This window comes from Eubalaena glacialis, chromosome 1 (assembly GCF_028564815.1).
Source record: "Eubalaena glacialis isolate mEubGla1 chromosome 1, mEubGla1.1.hap2.+ XY, whole genome shotgun sequence".
NCBI classification, from domain to species: Eukaryota; Metazoa; Chordata; class Mammalia; order Artiodactyla; family Balaenidae; genus Eubalaena; species Eubalaena glacialis.
Window position 1 is genome coordinate 49,981,783 of NC_083716.1, and position 16,453 is coordinate 49,998,235.

At 50.9% G+C, this 16,453-nt stretch overlaps 1 protein-coding gene across 1 annotated transcript in view; it reads left to right on the top strand.

The window, feature by feature from the left end:
* Nucleotides 1–16,453, top strand: part of ANTXRL (ANTXR like) — a 44,975-nt gene that overhangs the window by 13,912 nt on the left and 14,610 nt on the right. The window contains exons 2-9 of the mRNA XM_061190167.1: nucleotides 3,768–3,839; nucleotides 5,157–5,228; nucleotides 7,527–7,608; nucleotides 8,541–8,762; nucleotides 8,839–8,907; nucleotides 9,245–9,325; nucleotides 9,417–9,477; nucleotides 15,297–15,395. Of these exons, the coding sequence (XP_061046150.1) occupies nucleotides 3,768–3,839; nucleotides 5,157–5,228; nucleotides 7,527–7,608; nucleotides 8,541–8,762; nucleotides 8,839–8,907; nucleotides 9,245–9,325; nucleotides 9,417–9,477; nucleotides 15,297–15,395 (758 nt within the window). The remainder of the gene's footprint in view (nucleotides 1–3,767; nucleotides 3,840–5,156; nucleotides 5,229–7,526; nucleotides 7,609–8,540; nucleotides 8,763–8,838; nucleotides 8,908–9,244; nucleotides 9,326–9,416; nucleotides 9,478–15,296; nucleotides 15,396–16,453) is intronic.

The following is a 16,453-nucleotide window of genomic DNA, read 5'->3' on the forward strand; positions in this document are numbered from 1 at the left end:
TCTTGTGTTTCCCACTTAGAGAACTTCCCTTAGCATTTGTTGTAAAGCTGGTTTGGTGGTGCTGAATTCTTGTAGCTTTTGCTTGTCTGTAAAGCTTTTGATTTCTCCATCTAATCTGAATGAGATCCTTGCCGGGTAGAGTAATCTTGGTTGTAGGTTTTTCCCTTTCACCATTTTAAATATGTCCTGCCACTCCCTTCTGGCTTGCAGAGTTTCTGCTGAAAGATCAGCTGTTAACCTTATGGGGATTCCCTTGTATGTTATTTTTTGCTTTTCCCTTGCTGCTTTTAACATTTTTTCTTTGCATTTAATTTTTGATAGTTTGATTATATGTGTCTTGGCATGTTTCCCCTTGGATTTATCCTGTCTGGGACTCTCTGCGCTTCCTGGACTTGATTGACTATTTCCTTTCCCATGTTAGGCAAATTTTTGACTATAATCTCTTCAAATATTTTCTCAGACCCTTTCTATTTCTCTTCTTTTTCTGGGACCCCCATAATTCGAATGTTGGTACATTTAATGTTGTCCCAGAGGTCTCTGAGACTGTCCTCAATTCTTTTCATTCTTTTTTCTTTAGTCTGCTCCCTGGCAGTTTTTTCCACCATTTTATCTTCCAGCTCTCTTATCCGTTCTTCTGCCTCAGTTATTCTGCTATTGATTCCTTCTAGAGTATTTTTAATTTCAGTTATTGTGTTGTTCATCACTGTTTGTTTGCTCTTTAGTTCTTCTAGATCCTTGTTAAATGTTTCTTGTATTTTCTCCACTCTGTTTCTGAGATTTGAGATCATCTTTCTATCATTACTTTGAATTCTTTTTCAGGTAGGTTGCCTATTTCGTCTTCATTTATTTGGTCTTGTAGGCTTTTACCTTGCTCCTTCATCTGTAACATATTTTTTTATCATTTCATTTTTTTTTTGATGGGTGGGGCTGTGGACAGGAGTCTTACTGGTTGTTTGGCTTGAGGCGTCCAGCACTGGAGTTTGCAGACAGCTGGATAGAGCCTGGTCTTGATGTGGAGATGAGGACCTCCAGAAGGCCTCACTCCGTTCAATATTCCCTGGGGTCTGAGGTTCTCTGCTAGTCCAGTGGTTTGAACTCAGAGGTCTCACCACAGGAGCTTGGGCCCTACCTCTGGCCTGGGAACCAAGATCCCACAAGCTGCGTGGTGAGGCAAAAAAAAAAAGAAAAGAAAAGAAAAGAAAAACAGGAGCAGTACAATAACAAAGAAGAAAAAACAAAAGAAAATTAGAAAGATAAAAGTATGTTAGGAAAAATAAAAATATAATTGAAACAACTGCAACAAGGTAAAACAAAACCACAACAGAAAAAAGAAAAAAAAGGGAGGGGGGGGACAACAAGCCAAAAGGAGCAAAACAATAACAAAATATAAAGAATAAAATAAAATTAGAAAAATAAAAGATTTATTAAGAAAAATAAAAATATAAATGAATCAACAACAATGAATCAACAACAAGGTAGAACAGAACCCCAATCTACAAATGGAAAAAAGGGATTGGGATTGACATATATACACTAATATGTATAAAATGGATAACTAATAAGAACCTGCTGTATAAAAAAATAAATAAAATTCTAAAAATTCAAATAAATAAAAGCCGAAAAAAGGAAAAACAAAAAAAAATGCCTTGGCTATGGCCGGGGAAGAGTTTGGGCGGAGTTTAGGCAGAGGTGGAACTTAGGCAGGGGTAGGGTTTAGGGTGGGATGGGACGTAGGCGGGAGGGGGTGACGTTTGAGCGTGGGGTGGGTCCTAGGCTCAGGACCCACACAGCCGCAGCCGGAAGAGGCCTTGGGGGCAGGCCCTAGGCAGGGCGACGTTCAAGTGTGGGGCGGGGCCTCTGCTTAGGACCTGCCTGGTAGCAGAGAGACAGTTCGTCCAAAGGGGGGGGTCTCTGGAGTGTGAAGTTCTGTGGTTTGGAGGTAAGGCCCTGGGTGAGGGTGTGTGGGTGGGGTTTAGGCCCAGCGGGGTTGGAGGGGGTCTCAGAGGGGGTCTCCAAATACAGATGTAGGACCCTGGTTGTGGGTGTAGGGGCGGAGCTTGGGCTCTGTGCGGTAGGAGGGAGGCTCCGAGGGCAGAGGATTAGGCCCTGGAGCCCAACAGGTTCCCTGGTGCCGAAGTGGACAGGGAAAGCGCTGGCTGCGTTCCCTTCCGTTCCTCCGTGCCCCACACCCCCGATTTCTGTATGTTGATTTTATATCCTACAGCTTTACAGAATTCATTGTTTAGTTCCAACAGGTCTTTGGTTGAGTCTTTGGGATTCTCTATATACAAAATCAAATCATCTGCAAATAATGACAAGCTTACTTCTTCATTTCCAGTTTGAATGCCTTTTGTTTCTTTGTTATGCCAATTAGCTCTAGCTAGGACTTCCAGTACTATGTTGAATAAGAGTGGTAAGAATGGGAATCCTTGTCTTGTACCTGATCTTAGAAGCAGAGCTTTCAACTTTCCACCATCGAGTGTAATGTTAACTGTGGGTTTGTTGTATATGGCCTTAATTATGTTGCGGTATGTTCCTTCTATACCCAATCTGTTTGAAGTTTTTAGCATGAAGTGTTGTTGTAATTTGTCAGATGCTTTTTATGCATCTATTGAGATGATCATCTGATTGTTATCTTTCATTCTATTAATGTAGTGTATCCCACTTTTTAATTTGCATGTGTTGAACCATGCTCGCATTCCAAGGATAAATCTCATTAGGACATGGTGTATAATTATTTGGATGTGTTCTCTTTTTTTGAGTTGAGTACATAGTTCTGTTTTTTAATTGAAGTATAGTTGACTTACAATATTATATTAGTTTCAAGTGTTACCATTAGTTTAAAAAGTTGTCTTGCACTTTAGCATGGAAGCTTCTGATAGAAAGTTTATATTGTGGGAGTTGTCAGAGTCTAGTGTTTGCTACCCAGCAATTGTTGGACATAGCCATGTCACACACATCTGCCCAGTGCAATGGGTAGAGCATGGGTTTTGAGGCGAGATCTGGATTCAGATCCATGTTAGCTATGGAAATTGTGGAAAATTCCATGACTTGTGAGAGCCTCAACTTTCTTATGAAAATGAAAATAATGAAAATGAAAATAATGCTGATATCATGGGGTTGTTCTGGAATTGGAAATCATGTATGTAAAGTGCCTGGTACATACATCTCAATGAACGATAATCCTGATAATGTTAAAAGAATCTGTTCTTAGTTTCATCACTATTTCTTGAGAGATTTAGATGCAGCCTAGAGGACGCAGAATGAATGATAGGACCAACTAAGAGACTTTTGTGGGAATGGTGTGCCAAAGAGCCCTGACCCCTACCCACCCCCACACCTTTTCAAGGGGCAGGAGAGAAGCAGACAGCTAGGAATGGTTTATTCCCAAGGGGAATTGAGGGACCAAAAGAGTCATATCAGAATCACTGGAGGCTTTTCCAACCAATGCATCCTACATCATTTCCTGTGGAACAGCTCCACCAAGCCTGCCCAACCATCCTAGTTTGCCACCAGAAGTCCCTCACCCCTAAAAGTTCTTGAGTCCCAAGCACACAGGTCTGGTTGGTCACCCTTCCCACATTCACACGGATGAAGTCATCACCACGGTGACCCACTGAGGTCTCTGAGGGAGTGTGGCAGCCTTCAGCTACATTGGTGGTGGTGGGGGAGTTGCTAAAGGGTCTGCTGGAAGCTGGGGAGACAGAAATTCTGCCCACACAATGGATGCACCTCATCTGTCTGACTCAGGTCTTCTTCATTTTCAGGTCAGGCAGTGTGAACAACAACTGGATGGACATTTACACCTTTGTGGAGGATTTGGTCAAGAAGTTTGACAAGTACGGCTTCTCCAAGTTGCAGGGTGTTTACGCCTGCCAGGCAGAGTACACAGCTGTTTAGACTCAGTGGCCATGGGAGCCCCTCGGGTCAGGAGCACAGAGCCCAGGGGGGTGTTCTGAAGCAGAAGAGATCACGCTGGTTCCATCAGGTCTCAGCAGCTTTCTTAGCTCCTACCTGGAAGTCAGGCCATATTGTAGGGGACACAGTCTGCCCTTGAGGACCTCATAGATGAGGAAACAGGCAAACCAGTAACACAATAACTGAACACCAGGTTAAATGGTGCCAAGGGCCAAAAGAAAAGGGAGAAGGACTTATAAGGCAAATTAAAAGGAAAAAGCAAGAATTCTTAGGAAAAAAGTCAAGGATGATTTCTCAGAGGATGTGGAATTTTGAACTAGGTCTTGAAGAATGGGGAAAGACAGGGTAACAGGAACCATCAAGGAGACTTCTTGTGCAGTGAGTGGTCTGTTCAGCTGGAGAGTAGGGTTAACTCAGGAGAAGGCTAGGAGATGAGGCTGGACAGGACAGATTTGGACCAAGGTCATCAGGGCTTATAATGCCAGGCCAAGGGACTTGTATTTCCTGCTGTGAACAATAGGGAGCTATAGATGATTCTTGGTCAGGGGTCTGACATGATCAAGGTTGTGTCCCAGGAAGGAAAGTCGGATATTGTGGGTAAAATGTTTTGTAACAAGAACGAGGAGCAGTAGGGAGCTTATCCATGAACCTATTGTAGCAATTTAGCTAAAAGATAATGAGGGTCAATGGACCAAAAGGCAGTGGCCGGGGAGAGGAAAGGGAGGGATGTATATGAATAGCTGCCAAGAAAGAGAATGATTTTTCTAGATGAGAGGAGATAAGGCAGGGAGGGCTATAAAGGAAGGAAGAGGAGTGAAGGTACAAAGAATTTTATAGAAGAGGAGAAGCCAGTTGGGAGGCCCTCATGCCAGAGGCATAGGTGTCTGTCTCCTGATGTGTGCATGTGCACCTGTGTGCGTGTGCGCATATGTGTGTGTGTGTTTGAGAGAAAGACACTTTGGGTGGGGGGTGTTGGGAGCATAGGGTTGGAGCAGGATGCCGTCCTGGCACTTTCTTGCAAGAAGGCACCACATCTCCACAGGCCTCCTTCACCAAGATTCCTAAAATCCTTCACTAAAGATATAGGAGCTTCCAGGGTTTGGGAGATGGACCCCAAAGCAGAAGAGTTGGGGTGAGGAACAGAGAAATTGGGATGCACCTTCTTTCTGGCTGCTCATTGGTTTCATTTTGAGCCTCTGTCACGTATACCTTCTCATGAGCACGTGCTTCCTCCCCAGCCCTAACCTGCGAATGTCCTTCATCACCTACTCCACACTGGGTCACACCCTCATGAAGCTCACCTCAGACAGGTAAGTACTGCTTTAATCCCCCAAGGCAGGCCTGGTGGATGGGGTCCATTGAGAGCCCAGGGAGCTGACAGTTCCCACTGGGAGCAGGCTGGGCCGTCCTGGGCTCCCCTCAGTGTCCACTCTGACCCCCAGCCCTGGCTCCATGGCTCCCACTGACCCCTGGCTGCGCTGGCCCTGGCAGACCCCATGCTGCTAGACCATCTCCGCCCCCTCTAAGCCCTGCCCTCCGCCTGTCCTGTGTCCTCTCAGCGCTCTTTTCTGAGAACCGGCTCACTGCAAGGACTCCTGGGATCTGGTGGAACAGATGTGTGGGCCCTTTGTGAACACTGGCCTGTGTTGGGCACCTCTCTGTGTGTCACTCTCTGCTCTGGGCCAGTGGGGGAAGAGGGGAGGCACAGTCAGAACCAGGAGGCAGGGATGGGCAGTGCTGAAGTGCTGGAGCTTCAGTGGAGGGGAGCTTGGTCCCTTGGTGGGTCTGAGACAAGGGAGCCCATGAGTGTGGGCTGGGGTGCAGGAGGGAAGCATGACACACCAGCATCCTAGGTGGGCCATTAGGAGGGCCCAGCGATGTGCCCAAAGCCCTGGAAGTGGGAAGATATGGAGCTCCTGAGTAGCCGGGAGGTTAAGATGCCCATGATGCAAATGATCGGAACCCAGGGAGTGTGTTGGTGCCAGTGCGTGGACACAGCACTCCCCATGCCTGGCTCCCAGGAGAAGCAGGGGCTGTGCTTCCTGTTAGGTGAGCTAGGGGAAGGCGTGGTTTTGTGTGTCCCTGTCTTCTGCATTTCAGAGAGAGAGACCTGAGTGAGGTTGAGGTGGAAGACAGCAGGTCAGTGGGGGGCTGTCAGGCAGGTGGCAGAAAGAGAGGCGGGGGCTGGGCGGGGGCCTCTGGGAGAGGAGCTGCCCGTGGGGGAGAGGAGGACCACTGCCTCCTCCAAGGCAGGGGTTCAGAGCCTGAACCAAGGGAGCTGTGGGGAGGCTCTTGAGGGTCTCTGGGGTCCTCTCCGGAAAGTGGAGGTGACGTCTTCCTCAAGAGAAGGTGTCAGAAGTGGGAGTGGGTTCAGGGGAGTGAAAAATGGGGTGGAATCTTAAGAAGTGAAGGGCCTGATGAGGGCATAAGCAGCCTAGTGCACAGAGCTGGGAGTAGGGATGGGGGAGGCAGCCCAAGAAAAAGGCCCGCTCAGGCAGGAGTGAAGCCTGGCCAAGCTCAGTCCCGGGCCGAAGGCTGGGGAGAGATGAGAGCTCCAGCATATTTGGGGGTGCTGTCAACAAAACAGAAATCTTCCCAAAAGTGTCAGGAAGAGGGGAGGGTGTTTGTGCTGGGGTGGGCAGGGTCTGGTTTGGCCTCCACTGGCCCTGGGTCACAGCCTCCTCAGCTCCTGGGCTGGGTCAGGCAGGGCAGGACCTGGGGCTCTCAGATCGCACCTCACGTCAGAATCCCTCCTGCGCAAGGCGAGAGCCAGCCTTCAGGGACCACGTTCTCCTTAGAGTTGCTGTGACTGCTCAGCCCATCACCCTGGATTAGCCTGAACCTAAGCCCCACCCCTGGTGTGTCCCAGTCCCATCCCCTGCTATCTGCTTTAACAGAGGCCGACTGCCCATCCCCGTGGCAGCCTGGGGTCACTGCTCTTCCTCCCACATGGACGGGCCTCAGGCATCTTTTCCAACTTATGGTCTCTTTCTTCAGGAGCACATGAAGCCCAGGAGCCCTGGACTCTAATGGAGTAGCTTGACTACTTCCTTTAGTACGGATCCAGAGGGGGAAGTGGCTTGGAGGGTCCAAGTCCACCTCAGGAGTCTGTGGCAGGGGAGGAGGGGACAGGGCAGGGGTATCAGCAGAGTGACCTTTCCAAACTCAGCCTTGCCTGTTGGAAGGTGACGTGCCCTCACCAGGGACCCCTTAGGTGCCAGCAGTACCGCCAGTCACATTGGGGGTGCTGGATTCACAGGTGCACATCCATGGGTGCTCCCCCCTCACCACGGACAGTCAAGGCAGGGCCCTTGCTGAGTCCCCTGAGGTCTGCATGCCTGAGACAGGGATGAGCACATTGAAAGCCAGGCCCCACCCATGGGACCAGCAAAGCAGCATCCTCCACACCCACTGAATGGGAGACAGAGAAGCGTTGACCAAGGCCTGTCAGTGTCAAAGACACAGGCAGAGAGGTCACCACAGGGCCACTTGTGTCCTCTCTGGTCCAGGCAGGTCTCCACAGGGCAGAATGGCACCAGGACAGCTGGTCTGTTTTGTAACAGTCAACCCTCATTCCTCCTCAACCCCCTTTACTGATTTTTTTTCAGAAATGAAATTCGTGATGGTCTTAGCAGACTTCAGAATATAGTACCTAGTGGAGCCACACACATGCAGGAAGGATTTAAAAAGGTACAGATCCTACAGCTCTGAGAATTTATTCTGCTTTATCAAGTTCTTAGAGTATTATTGGGTCATCTCACTGCCCTCCCCCAACTTTCCTACATTTTGTTGCAGGCAAATGAACAGATTCAACAAGCTAACTCAGGAGGTAAGCTGCCTGCTGACGTCACTGTGCTCAGGTGGGACAGAGCCAGGTGCGGGCCTCAGCGAGGGCTGGTGCAGACCCAGGGCCTCAGCGAGGGCTGGTGCAGACCCACGTTGGCCAATCCTAGCGTTGACCTTGGAGCAAGTCCCTTGTCCTCTCTGTGCTGCAGGTTCCTCCTCTGCGCAGTGAGGATGAAAACCACCCCCAGGGATGCTTCCGAGAACCACATGGCATCATGCATTACATTCCTGGTTCTTACTAGGTATCAAGTGCTTGACCTATGGTTGGGCTGCATGAAAAAGAAAAGAGAATTTCCAGGGACGGCGAGCAGACGGGGTTCAGTTTAGGGAACAGAGACCTTGGCGTCCCCCTGGCTGCCCACACTTTGTCCACCACAGTTCTGGCTCTGCCTCCTTTCCCTTGAGCCTCTTCCCTCTGGTTGACTCTCATCCTGTGACTGTGCCTCTGACTGCGGAAATGGCTGTACTTGGCCCAGACCACCTGCATCTAGACTGTAGGGTTGCAGCCCTTGTCAGGAAAGATGCATGGGCTGCTGGGGAAAGGCGGGGAGCTGGGCGGGGGCTGCTGCCCAAGCACCTTGACAGTCATTCTGGCTGCTCCTCCCTGTGCTCACCTGAGAGGCTTGTTCTCGTCCAGTGAAGTAGCTGCAGTTGCCTTTCAGGGCAAAGGCTGTGCCACCTGCCCATAGTGAGGGTCCACTAGGAAGGGCTCTGATCCGGTCTCAGGCTTCTCGCCTGTCAAGTGGGTCCTGGGCTGAGGCCCCTTCTCCCTCCAGGTGCTCTGGGTGGTGGGTACTCAGGTCAGGGTGGCCTCTCCCCAGGAGGAGGAGGTGTGGGAGCAGTGCTGTGGGCCCGGCAGCCTGAGGCAGGTCACTCCAGGTGCCTTGCTGACCAGGCCACTCCCTGCTTCTTCTGCAGAAAACAGGGTTCCCTCTATGATTATCTCCTTGACCGATGGAACCCTGGAGGAAGCGCCGTTTGAAATGACTAAGGAAGAAGTGAGTCCAGACCATCGTTACCAGCTTTGTGCTCCACCTGTTTTGTGAATTGTACTCAACGCTTTTTTCCTCTTAGGCTGACAAGGCTCGGAAAATGGGAGCAACAGTATACTGTGTGGGTGTAAAAGACTTTGAGGAAGACCAGGTAATTCAGAACAGGTAACCAGGTGCCACTCTTGAGCCCAGTAGGGGAAATTTTTCAAAGGCAGCTGTCCCAGGGTCTCCGAGAGGATGGCCCTCTACCCACCCCAAGTGTCTGGACAACAGGTGGCCACTGCAGATGAATAGCAAGTGTTGTGTAAACCTGCACAGCAGAGGTACGGGTGGAGGAGCTTTCCACTCCCTAAGGGTGGGCTGCTAGCAGATGCCAGCGTGTGGCCTTGGAATCCAGCATGGCAGGAGGCAAGAGCCTGTCTACTGGGATGGGACCTGCTGCGTCCTCAACCCCTGACTGTGTGCCAACCATCTCCTCTCTGCTGTAGTTATTGGAAATTGCAGACAGCCCGCGTCACGTCTTTGGAGTGGACCACGGATTCAAGGCTCTTAAATACATCGTTGAGCCAGTGAGTGAGGGCTGGACATGAGAAGTGGGAAGGGGTAGCTTCTCGCCAAGCCCCCGCATTCAAGCCCCTGCCCCTCATCTCCCTATTCTAGCTCGGAACTAAGTCCTGTATTGAAATTACAGCTGTGGAGCCTTCCAGTGTCTGTACAGGAGGTAAGAGCTGGAGTGCTGTTTTAAACACAGGGGTGTGTGTTTGTGTGAGTTGTGAATGTGCCCAGTGTGCGTTGTGGGTGTGCTGTGAGCACATGGTTTCATTATGTGTGGGGTGTGTGTGTAGTGTGTATGGTGTGTGTGAGTGTGGTGTCTGAGTGTGTGGGGTGATTGTATGGAAATTGTGGGCATATGACTACATTGGGCATATAAGGGAATGTTTATGTGAGGTGTGTATGCCGAGTGTTGGGTGTGTGTGTGTGTGTATTTGTATAATTACTGCTTTCTTCCAGTTTTACTGAGGTGTAATTGACATACAGCTCTGTATAAGTTTGATGTATGCCACAAAATGACTTGACACAAAAATATTGCAAAATGATAAGTTTAGTGTACATATTTTTTAAACTCAAAACCAAAAGTTTAATTAAGAAATAAGAGGGCTTCCCTGGTGGCGCAGTGGTTGAGAATCTGCCTACCAATGCAGGGGACACGGGTTCGAGCCCTGGTCTGGGAAGATCCCACATGCCGCAGAGCAACTGGGCCCGTGACCCACAATTACTGAGCCTGCGAGTCTGGAGCCTGTGCTCCGCAACAGGAGAGACCGCGATAGTGAGAGGCCCGCGCACCGCGATGAAGAGTGGCCCCCGCTTGCCACAACTAGAGAAAGCCCTCGCACAGAAACGAAGACCCAACACAGCCATAAATAAAATAAATAAATAAAATTAAAAAAAAAAGAAGAAAAACTTTATTTTAAAAACCCTCAACAAAACACTAGCAAATAGAATCCAACAACATAAAAAAAGGACAATACATCAAGAATAATTAGGGCTTACCTCTGAAATGCAAGCCTGATTCAGTATATGAAATATCAATGTGATTTTCCTCATCAGCAAAATGGAGAAGAAAAATATGATTATTTCAGTGGATGAAGAAAAGAATTGGACATAGTTCACGGTCAGCGTCATACTAGCAACACAGACTGACAAAGGCATCCAACAAATACTCACAGCTATCACTACACCCAGTGGTTCAATGGGGTCGACCTCTCCCTGAGATCTGGAACTTGACGAGGATGCCCTCTCTCCCCCAGAAGGGTCCCTGCATCAGTGTGGGGAGGATCCTGTGCAGTTGCTTTTCTGGTAGAAGCCCTCTCTCTCAGTGAGCTCTGTGTGTGCTGGCTCGTACGTCCACATCACTGGGATTTGTGGAGCTGAGGTGGGTGGATAAGCACACGCTCCCACTGGTAACAGCACACAGCTGGATGCAGCTGGACGCAGACCCAGGAAGCTGGTCCTGGCCGCGGTGCTCTGAACTGCAAGGCTACAGCACAGCAGGCCATGGGGTCAGACACAGCAATGTTCATATCTGAGCTCTGCTGCCCCCAGATGTGAAACCAGGGCATCTCTGGTGTCACGTGCCAGCCGTGCAGTAGCCTGACAGCTTCAATTCTCTGATTATGTCCCTGGGACATACACAGGCCTGTCAAACCCAGAGGAAGATGCCCATTGTCATTCATGCCCTGTGGTGGCCCAGCTGAGGTGACAGGTGCCCACTGCACACCCTGTGCAGGCGTGGCCCAGCACTGCTGCTCTGACCTTTACAGCTGCTGTCATCTTGTCAAAGGCTGCCACACAGCATGACTGTCACTTGGAGGGAAAGCTCAAGGCAGGAACCTGGACCCCAAATAAAGTAGAAAAAGCTGTTCATCAGGCTGTCGTTCTGAATAAGTCAGTGGGCCGGGTGTGAGGAAGCCGGGAGTGGGGAGGCCCTCTTCAGTCTCTCGGCCTCCCTCCAGGACTAGGCAGAGGCCTCTGCTGGCCTCCCTGCCTCCAGGCCTGTGCTCCAGCCCATTCTCTGCACAGGACCCGAGGGGCAGAGAAGGCCACTTCCCTACCCCAGCCTGACCATGGAGGCTGAGGCCCCCGAGCCAGACAACCGGGCCCTCCAAGGTCCAGCCTCTGCTCTAAGCCCACCTGCTGCAGAGGCTGGGGGCTGGGGGGACTGGGCTCCCTGCAAAACCTTCCTCAGCCTTACAGGGTCCAGCCCACCATCCTTTTAGGCCTTATTCTCAGGGCACCTCAATCCCAAAGCCTTTCCTGGTCAACTGGTCCCTCTGGCTTCTCACAGCCCTTGCTCTGTTCCTGTCATTAGGCACTTGTCACCCAGTATGAACCGTGACTTCTGCTTGGCTGTGTCCACAGCTTTGTTTTTTTATTTTTATCATTCAATTCATTGTTTTTATTCCAGCTTTTTATTACGGAAGATTTCAAACCTAGCAAAGTGGAAATGAACGTACAATGGATACCCCTCTCTCCACTACCTGGATCTGCAATTAATACCTGACCGTATTTCCTTTATCATTTATTTATCTAACTCCTCTCTCTTGGCTCTCTGTTTTCATCAATTCATCTTATTTCTTTTTTTTTTTTTATTTTTTGGCTGCATTGGGTCTCCATTGCTGCAGGCTTTCTCTAGTTGTGGTGAGCAGGGACCACTCCTTGTTGCAGTGCGCGGGCTTCTCATTGCCATGGCTTCTCTCGTCGTGGAGCACGGGCTTTAGGCTCACAAGCTCAGTAGTTGTGGTACACGGGCTCAGTAGTTGTGGCTTGCGGGCTCTAGAGCTCAGGCTCAGTAGTTGTGGTGCACGGGCTTAGTTGCTCCACGGCATGTGGCATCTTCCCGGACTAGGGCTCGAACCCTTGTCTCCTGCATTGGCAGGCGGATTCCTAACCACTGCACCACCAGGGAAGTCCCCATCTTATATCTTGATGCATTTCAAAATAACTTACAGTCATCAGGCTACTGCACCACATTTCTTTACCTGGGAAACAATTTTTGTTAAGATTTCTCTTTTTGAAATGCAGCAAACAAGTGTATCATTTGATGACTTCTGACAAATGCACACACCCGTGTAACCCCCAACCCTATGAAGACTCAGACACTACATTTGCCCCCAGAAAGTCCTCTCAGCTCCCTTCCCAGGCAGTCCCTGCCCCACCCCCTGGAGGCAGCTACTCCCTGATTTCTTCCTCCACCGGCTAGTTTGCTGCTTTAGAACCTCTCCTCAGGGACTCACAGGGGGTGAGTGCGGCGCCTGGCCTGGGGCACTCGGCACCGTGGTTTGGGGATTCATCCCTCCTGTGTGTTGCTGGGTTTGCCCTGGGCTTGGACCCCAGAGGCAGGCTGGAGGCGACACCTGGTCACTCCTTTTCCTGTATGTGACTGGGCCAGAGTGAGTGTCTGCAAGAAGCCCAGCAGGTGGGGCCCAGCAGTGGTGGCCATAGGAGGACACAGTGCAGAGCAGGGCTTCCCTCTGAGGTCTGGCATCCAGCTCTGCGTCATGGCCAGAGACCCTCTGGGGGGGTGGGGGGGGCAGGCTGTGCGGGGCAGGAGGACCTGCGGGATGAAGGCAGGACACACTGCGCAGACGGGGACACTCCTGCAACCAGCCTGGGTCCAGGCTGTCCCCCCACCATGATAAGGTCCCCCCTTGTCCCATCCTACTCTCTCCAGAGATAACAACCACAAAGAGTTCAGCTTTTATATGTAAAGACCTACCTAAGTATACTTTACAAGGATATTTTTATATTAATGGGATCATGCAGTACATAGTACTTTCCAGCCATCTACATAGTATTCCATTGCATGGATGGAACAATTTATTTCATGGGTCTCCCTTGATCAATATTCAGACTGTTCCTAATAAGTCGATACTAGAAGTCATACTGTAGGACCATCCTGATGCTTACCACTACGAGCTTGGGAAAGGAATTCCCTGGGGTCAAGACCAGACGTAGACCTGCTGCCTTAAGGGGACACCCAGGTCACAGTTGGTCAGTGTCCAGTTTCTCTCAAAGTGACTGTCCCAAGCAGCATGTGGTGCTCCCAGACCCGCCCGCCCCAGGGCAGGTCATGTCCACCTTTGCGCCCGTGTCAGTCTCAGGCAGGCTAGATGCCTTTTTCATGCTCAGCTCCACCAGCCTTCTCAGAGAGACGCCTGCCTTCCCAGCTGCTCTCTCTGGAGCCCCCGGCTGGCCTGGTGTACAACTTTTCTTCCAGAGAGAAAGCTCTCTGTTCCAGAAAGGATCCATCTCCCTTCCCGGGGCTGTTCGTGCTTCTGCTGCCTGAGAACTGGTGGGCAGTGGACTGTACGTGGGACATGCAGCCCTGCAAGCCGATTTTAGACCTTCCTGTGACTTCATTTTCTTCCTGTGGTTGATACTGTTGGAGGAATTGGGGTGCAGGGGGAGGGGTTTGGGAAGCAAAAGGAGCAGCTTTCTGGACAAAGCAAAAGTCCTTTACCTGGAGGTCTCTTTTGCTGAAATATTGAAACCATCACCCTGCCTTCCACTTTGGAGACTTGCCGGAGTTCAGAAGCCCCCTTTGGGAGCGGCAGTGCCTGGGGCACAGGGGGCTCTGCTGCAAAGGTGAAGCAGCACCCGAGCGGTGTTGAGGGCAGCAGGAGACACAAGGAGGAAGGAGGGTGTCCAGGCGGAGGGCAGCGTGCGCTGCTCCTGAGGATGTGGCACAGGCTGTGCGCTGGGCTATCAGACGGCCCTGCCCTCGGCTGCCGCCCTCCCTCCTGTCAGCTACGTGGAAGAGGAGGCTGGGTCCAATCTTCACCATGAGGCCGGGACCTCATGGCCAGGTCCTCTATGGGGGCTTTCTGCTTCCAAAAGCCTATCAAAACATGTTAGCAGGCCAGCTTCAGCCTACAGCCCAAGAATCTAATTGCCTCAAAACAGAGAATTTGCAAACTTAGCCTTGATCTGATGGGAACTGCATGAAGAATTGAAGCAGGAGGAATCAGGACTGCCAGGTCCACGGTTGTGCTGGCATTTCTGAGGCATGTCCCTCAGAGTTAACTGACCTCAAGTAATTAATTGACCTTGACCAGGAGACAGAGTTGGAGGCTAATTACCTCGGGCTAGCAGCAGGAAGACCTGCATTTATCCTAGCCAGCTCCGCAGAAGTCAGGCCCACTAGCTGCCTTCTCTGGATCCCCTAGTATTTGTTTCAGTTGCCAGGAAGCGACAGTGGGGACCCAGCAGCCTGCAGAGGGGCTATGGCCCAGAACTGCATCTTAGCAAATCAGTGTCTCCCACCCTGACAGAAGGAGGTGCTTGGTGAATCCCTGGGGGGTTGTGTGAGGCACATGAAGGGGCAGGAAGAGGGAGGAGAAGAGCACTCATTGCAGACTTCAGAACCACAGCTGAGGCAGGATTTCACCTTCCATGGGGGATTCTCCTGTGCAGGGTCCTCGCCGCCTCCTTGCCTCACCCAGGTCCTGGCCTTGCTCCTGGGGTCTCCAGCCTGCCATAGGCAGAGAGAGACACAGGGAGGAGGAGCAGACCCCCTAGTGTCACAAAGCCCTACAGGCACCCAGGCTTGTGTGCTCACCTCAGACAAGGGTCAGGACTATCTTCAGCCTGCGTTATCTGTGTTCCTGTCTTTTGTGTAAGGGAGGGCCTGGTGGAGAGCACTGCCTGCGCCTTTTAGGGAAGACCTTGGCTTCAGAGTCAGAAACCTATGGCTGGGTTTGCCCCTGTGGAGGGTATGAGACTGGGTGCCTTTAATGAGTTGGATGGGTCAGGGGCAGTGGTGAGAAGCCCCCGAGTGCTCAAGGCCCAGCCATCTCAGTTGTACCCTTTGTGATACCAGGTGAGGCCCAGTGTGCACACAGATGTTGGTTCAGACACATATCCTTCCTCATCAGAGTCCCTGGTAATTCAGTTATGGAGTGGCCTGTCATAACTGCAAGATCAGAGGGAAGACAGCACTCAGCCCCTCCTAACACAGACCTTTGGGTGTTGCCCTTGCAGATGAAAATGAATTGATGATTTCTGGAAAAGGATTTAATAATGCAAAGAAGAAGGATGAAGTTATTTGTAGATTTAAGTTCAGCGACAAGCAGTTCTTTGGTAAGTAACCCCCTTGGTGCCGCCAAGTGACACGCTTCCCACACCACACTGCATTCCCTGAGCCAGCTAGGCCATCGAAGCCCTTGCTCACCACTCACTGTGGACACTGTGAGGATAGAGGCAGCATGGACAATGGAAGGAGGGACCTGGCTGGGAAGCCTGGCCACCGCTCCCTTCATCTCAGGCCAGGAAGTGATCAATCCCCAGCACATCAAGAGCGTCTTGGGTCAGGGCGTATACCTTTCAAGGCTGGGTTGGGGGTGCTGGGTCTGTCCTCACTGCTTCACTCCCCCCACACTCTCCTCGGCCCTCATTTCCCTTGAGAGACAAGGACTTGAATCTCACGAGTCTGCTGGTGGGAAGTGGAGTCGGCCCCAGGGCTCTGAGTCTGGGCCAGGTGCACTGAGCTCTCTCAGGCCCGTGTGGTCACCTGGGATTGAGAGAGGATGCCAACTGCCAGGCCTGGGCCCTGGAATCCTGGCTCTGGCCCACATTACATGTGTGATCTTGACCTAATGAGTGTTCTGTTCTCAGCCTCTATTATCTGTACTGTGAAATGGGGCCAGTATGGTAGGTGCACTAACTAAGCCCTATCACATATGTAAAGCTACTGTTTGGAAATACTCAGGCACCAGGTGTCCCTCCAGGATGGGTGAGAGGCCTGAGGAAGCACACAGTTGGGGAAGCAGATGTGTCCTCAGTGCTGAGGTGGGCCTGATCTCCCCCACAGAGTGCCTGGGGACAGTTGAACTTCCTCTTCTTTCTCAACCCTCCCCTGATGCACTGATTTAATATGATTATATTATGTTCAGTGACACTCCTCATTCCAGGGCCATCTGGTAAACCCAGAGCGAGTCCTCTGCCCCATCACAGTTCTGGGCTATCTCTCCTTCTTCCACGCGTGCATAGAATGCGCAGGGCTCTGCCATTGCCACACTCTCACACCACATAGTGTGTAGATAGCCTCAGGGAGCTAGATTTCCCTTGGACTGTAATTTCTCAGGAGTGATTAGGACTCAGTAACACATTTATGTGGAGAGCTAATGTTTATTGAGCAC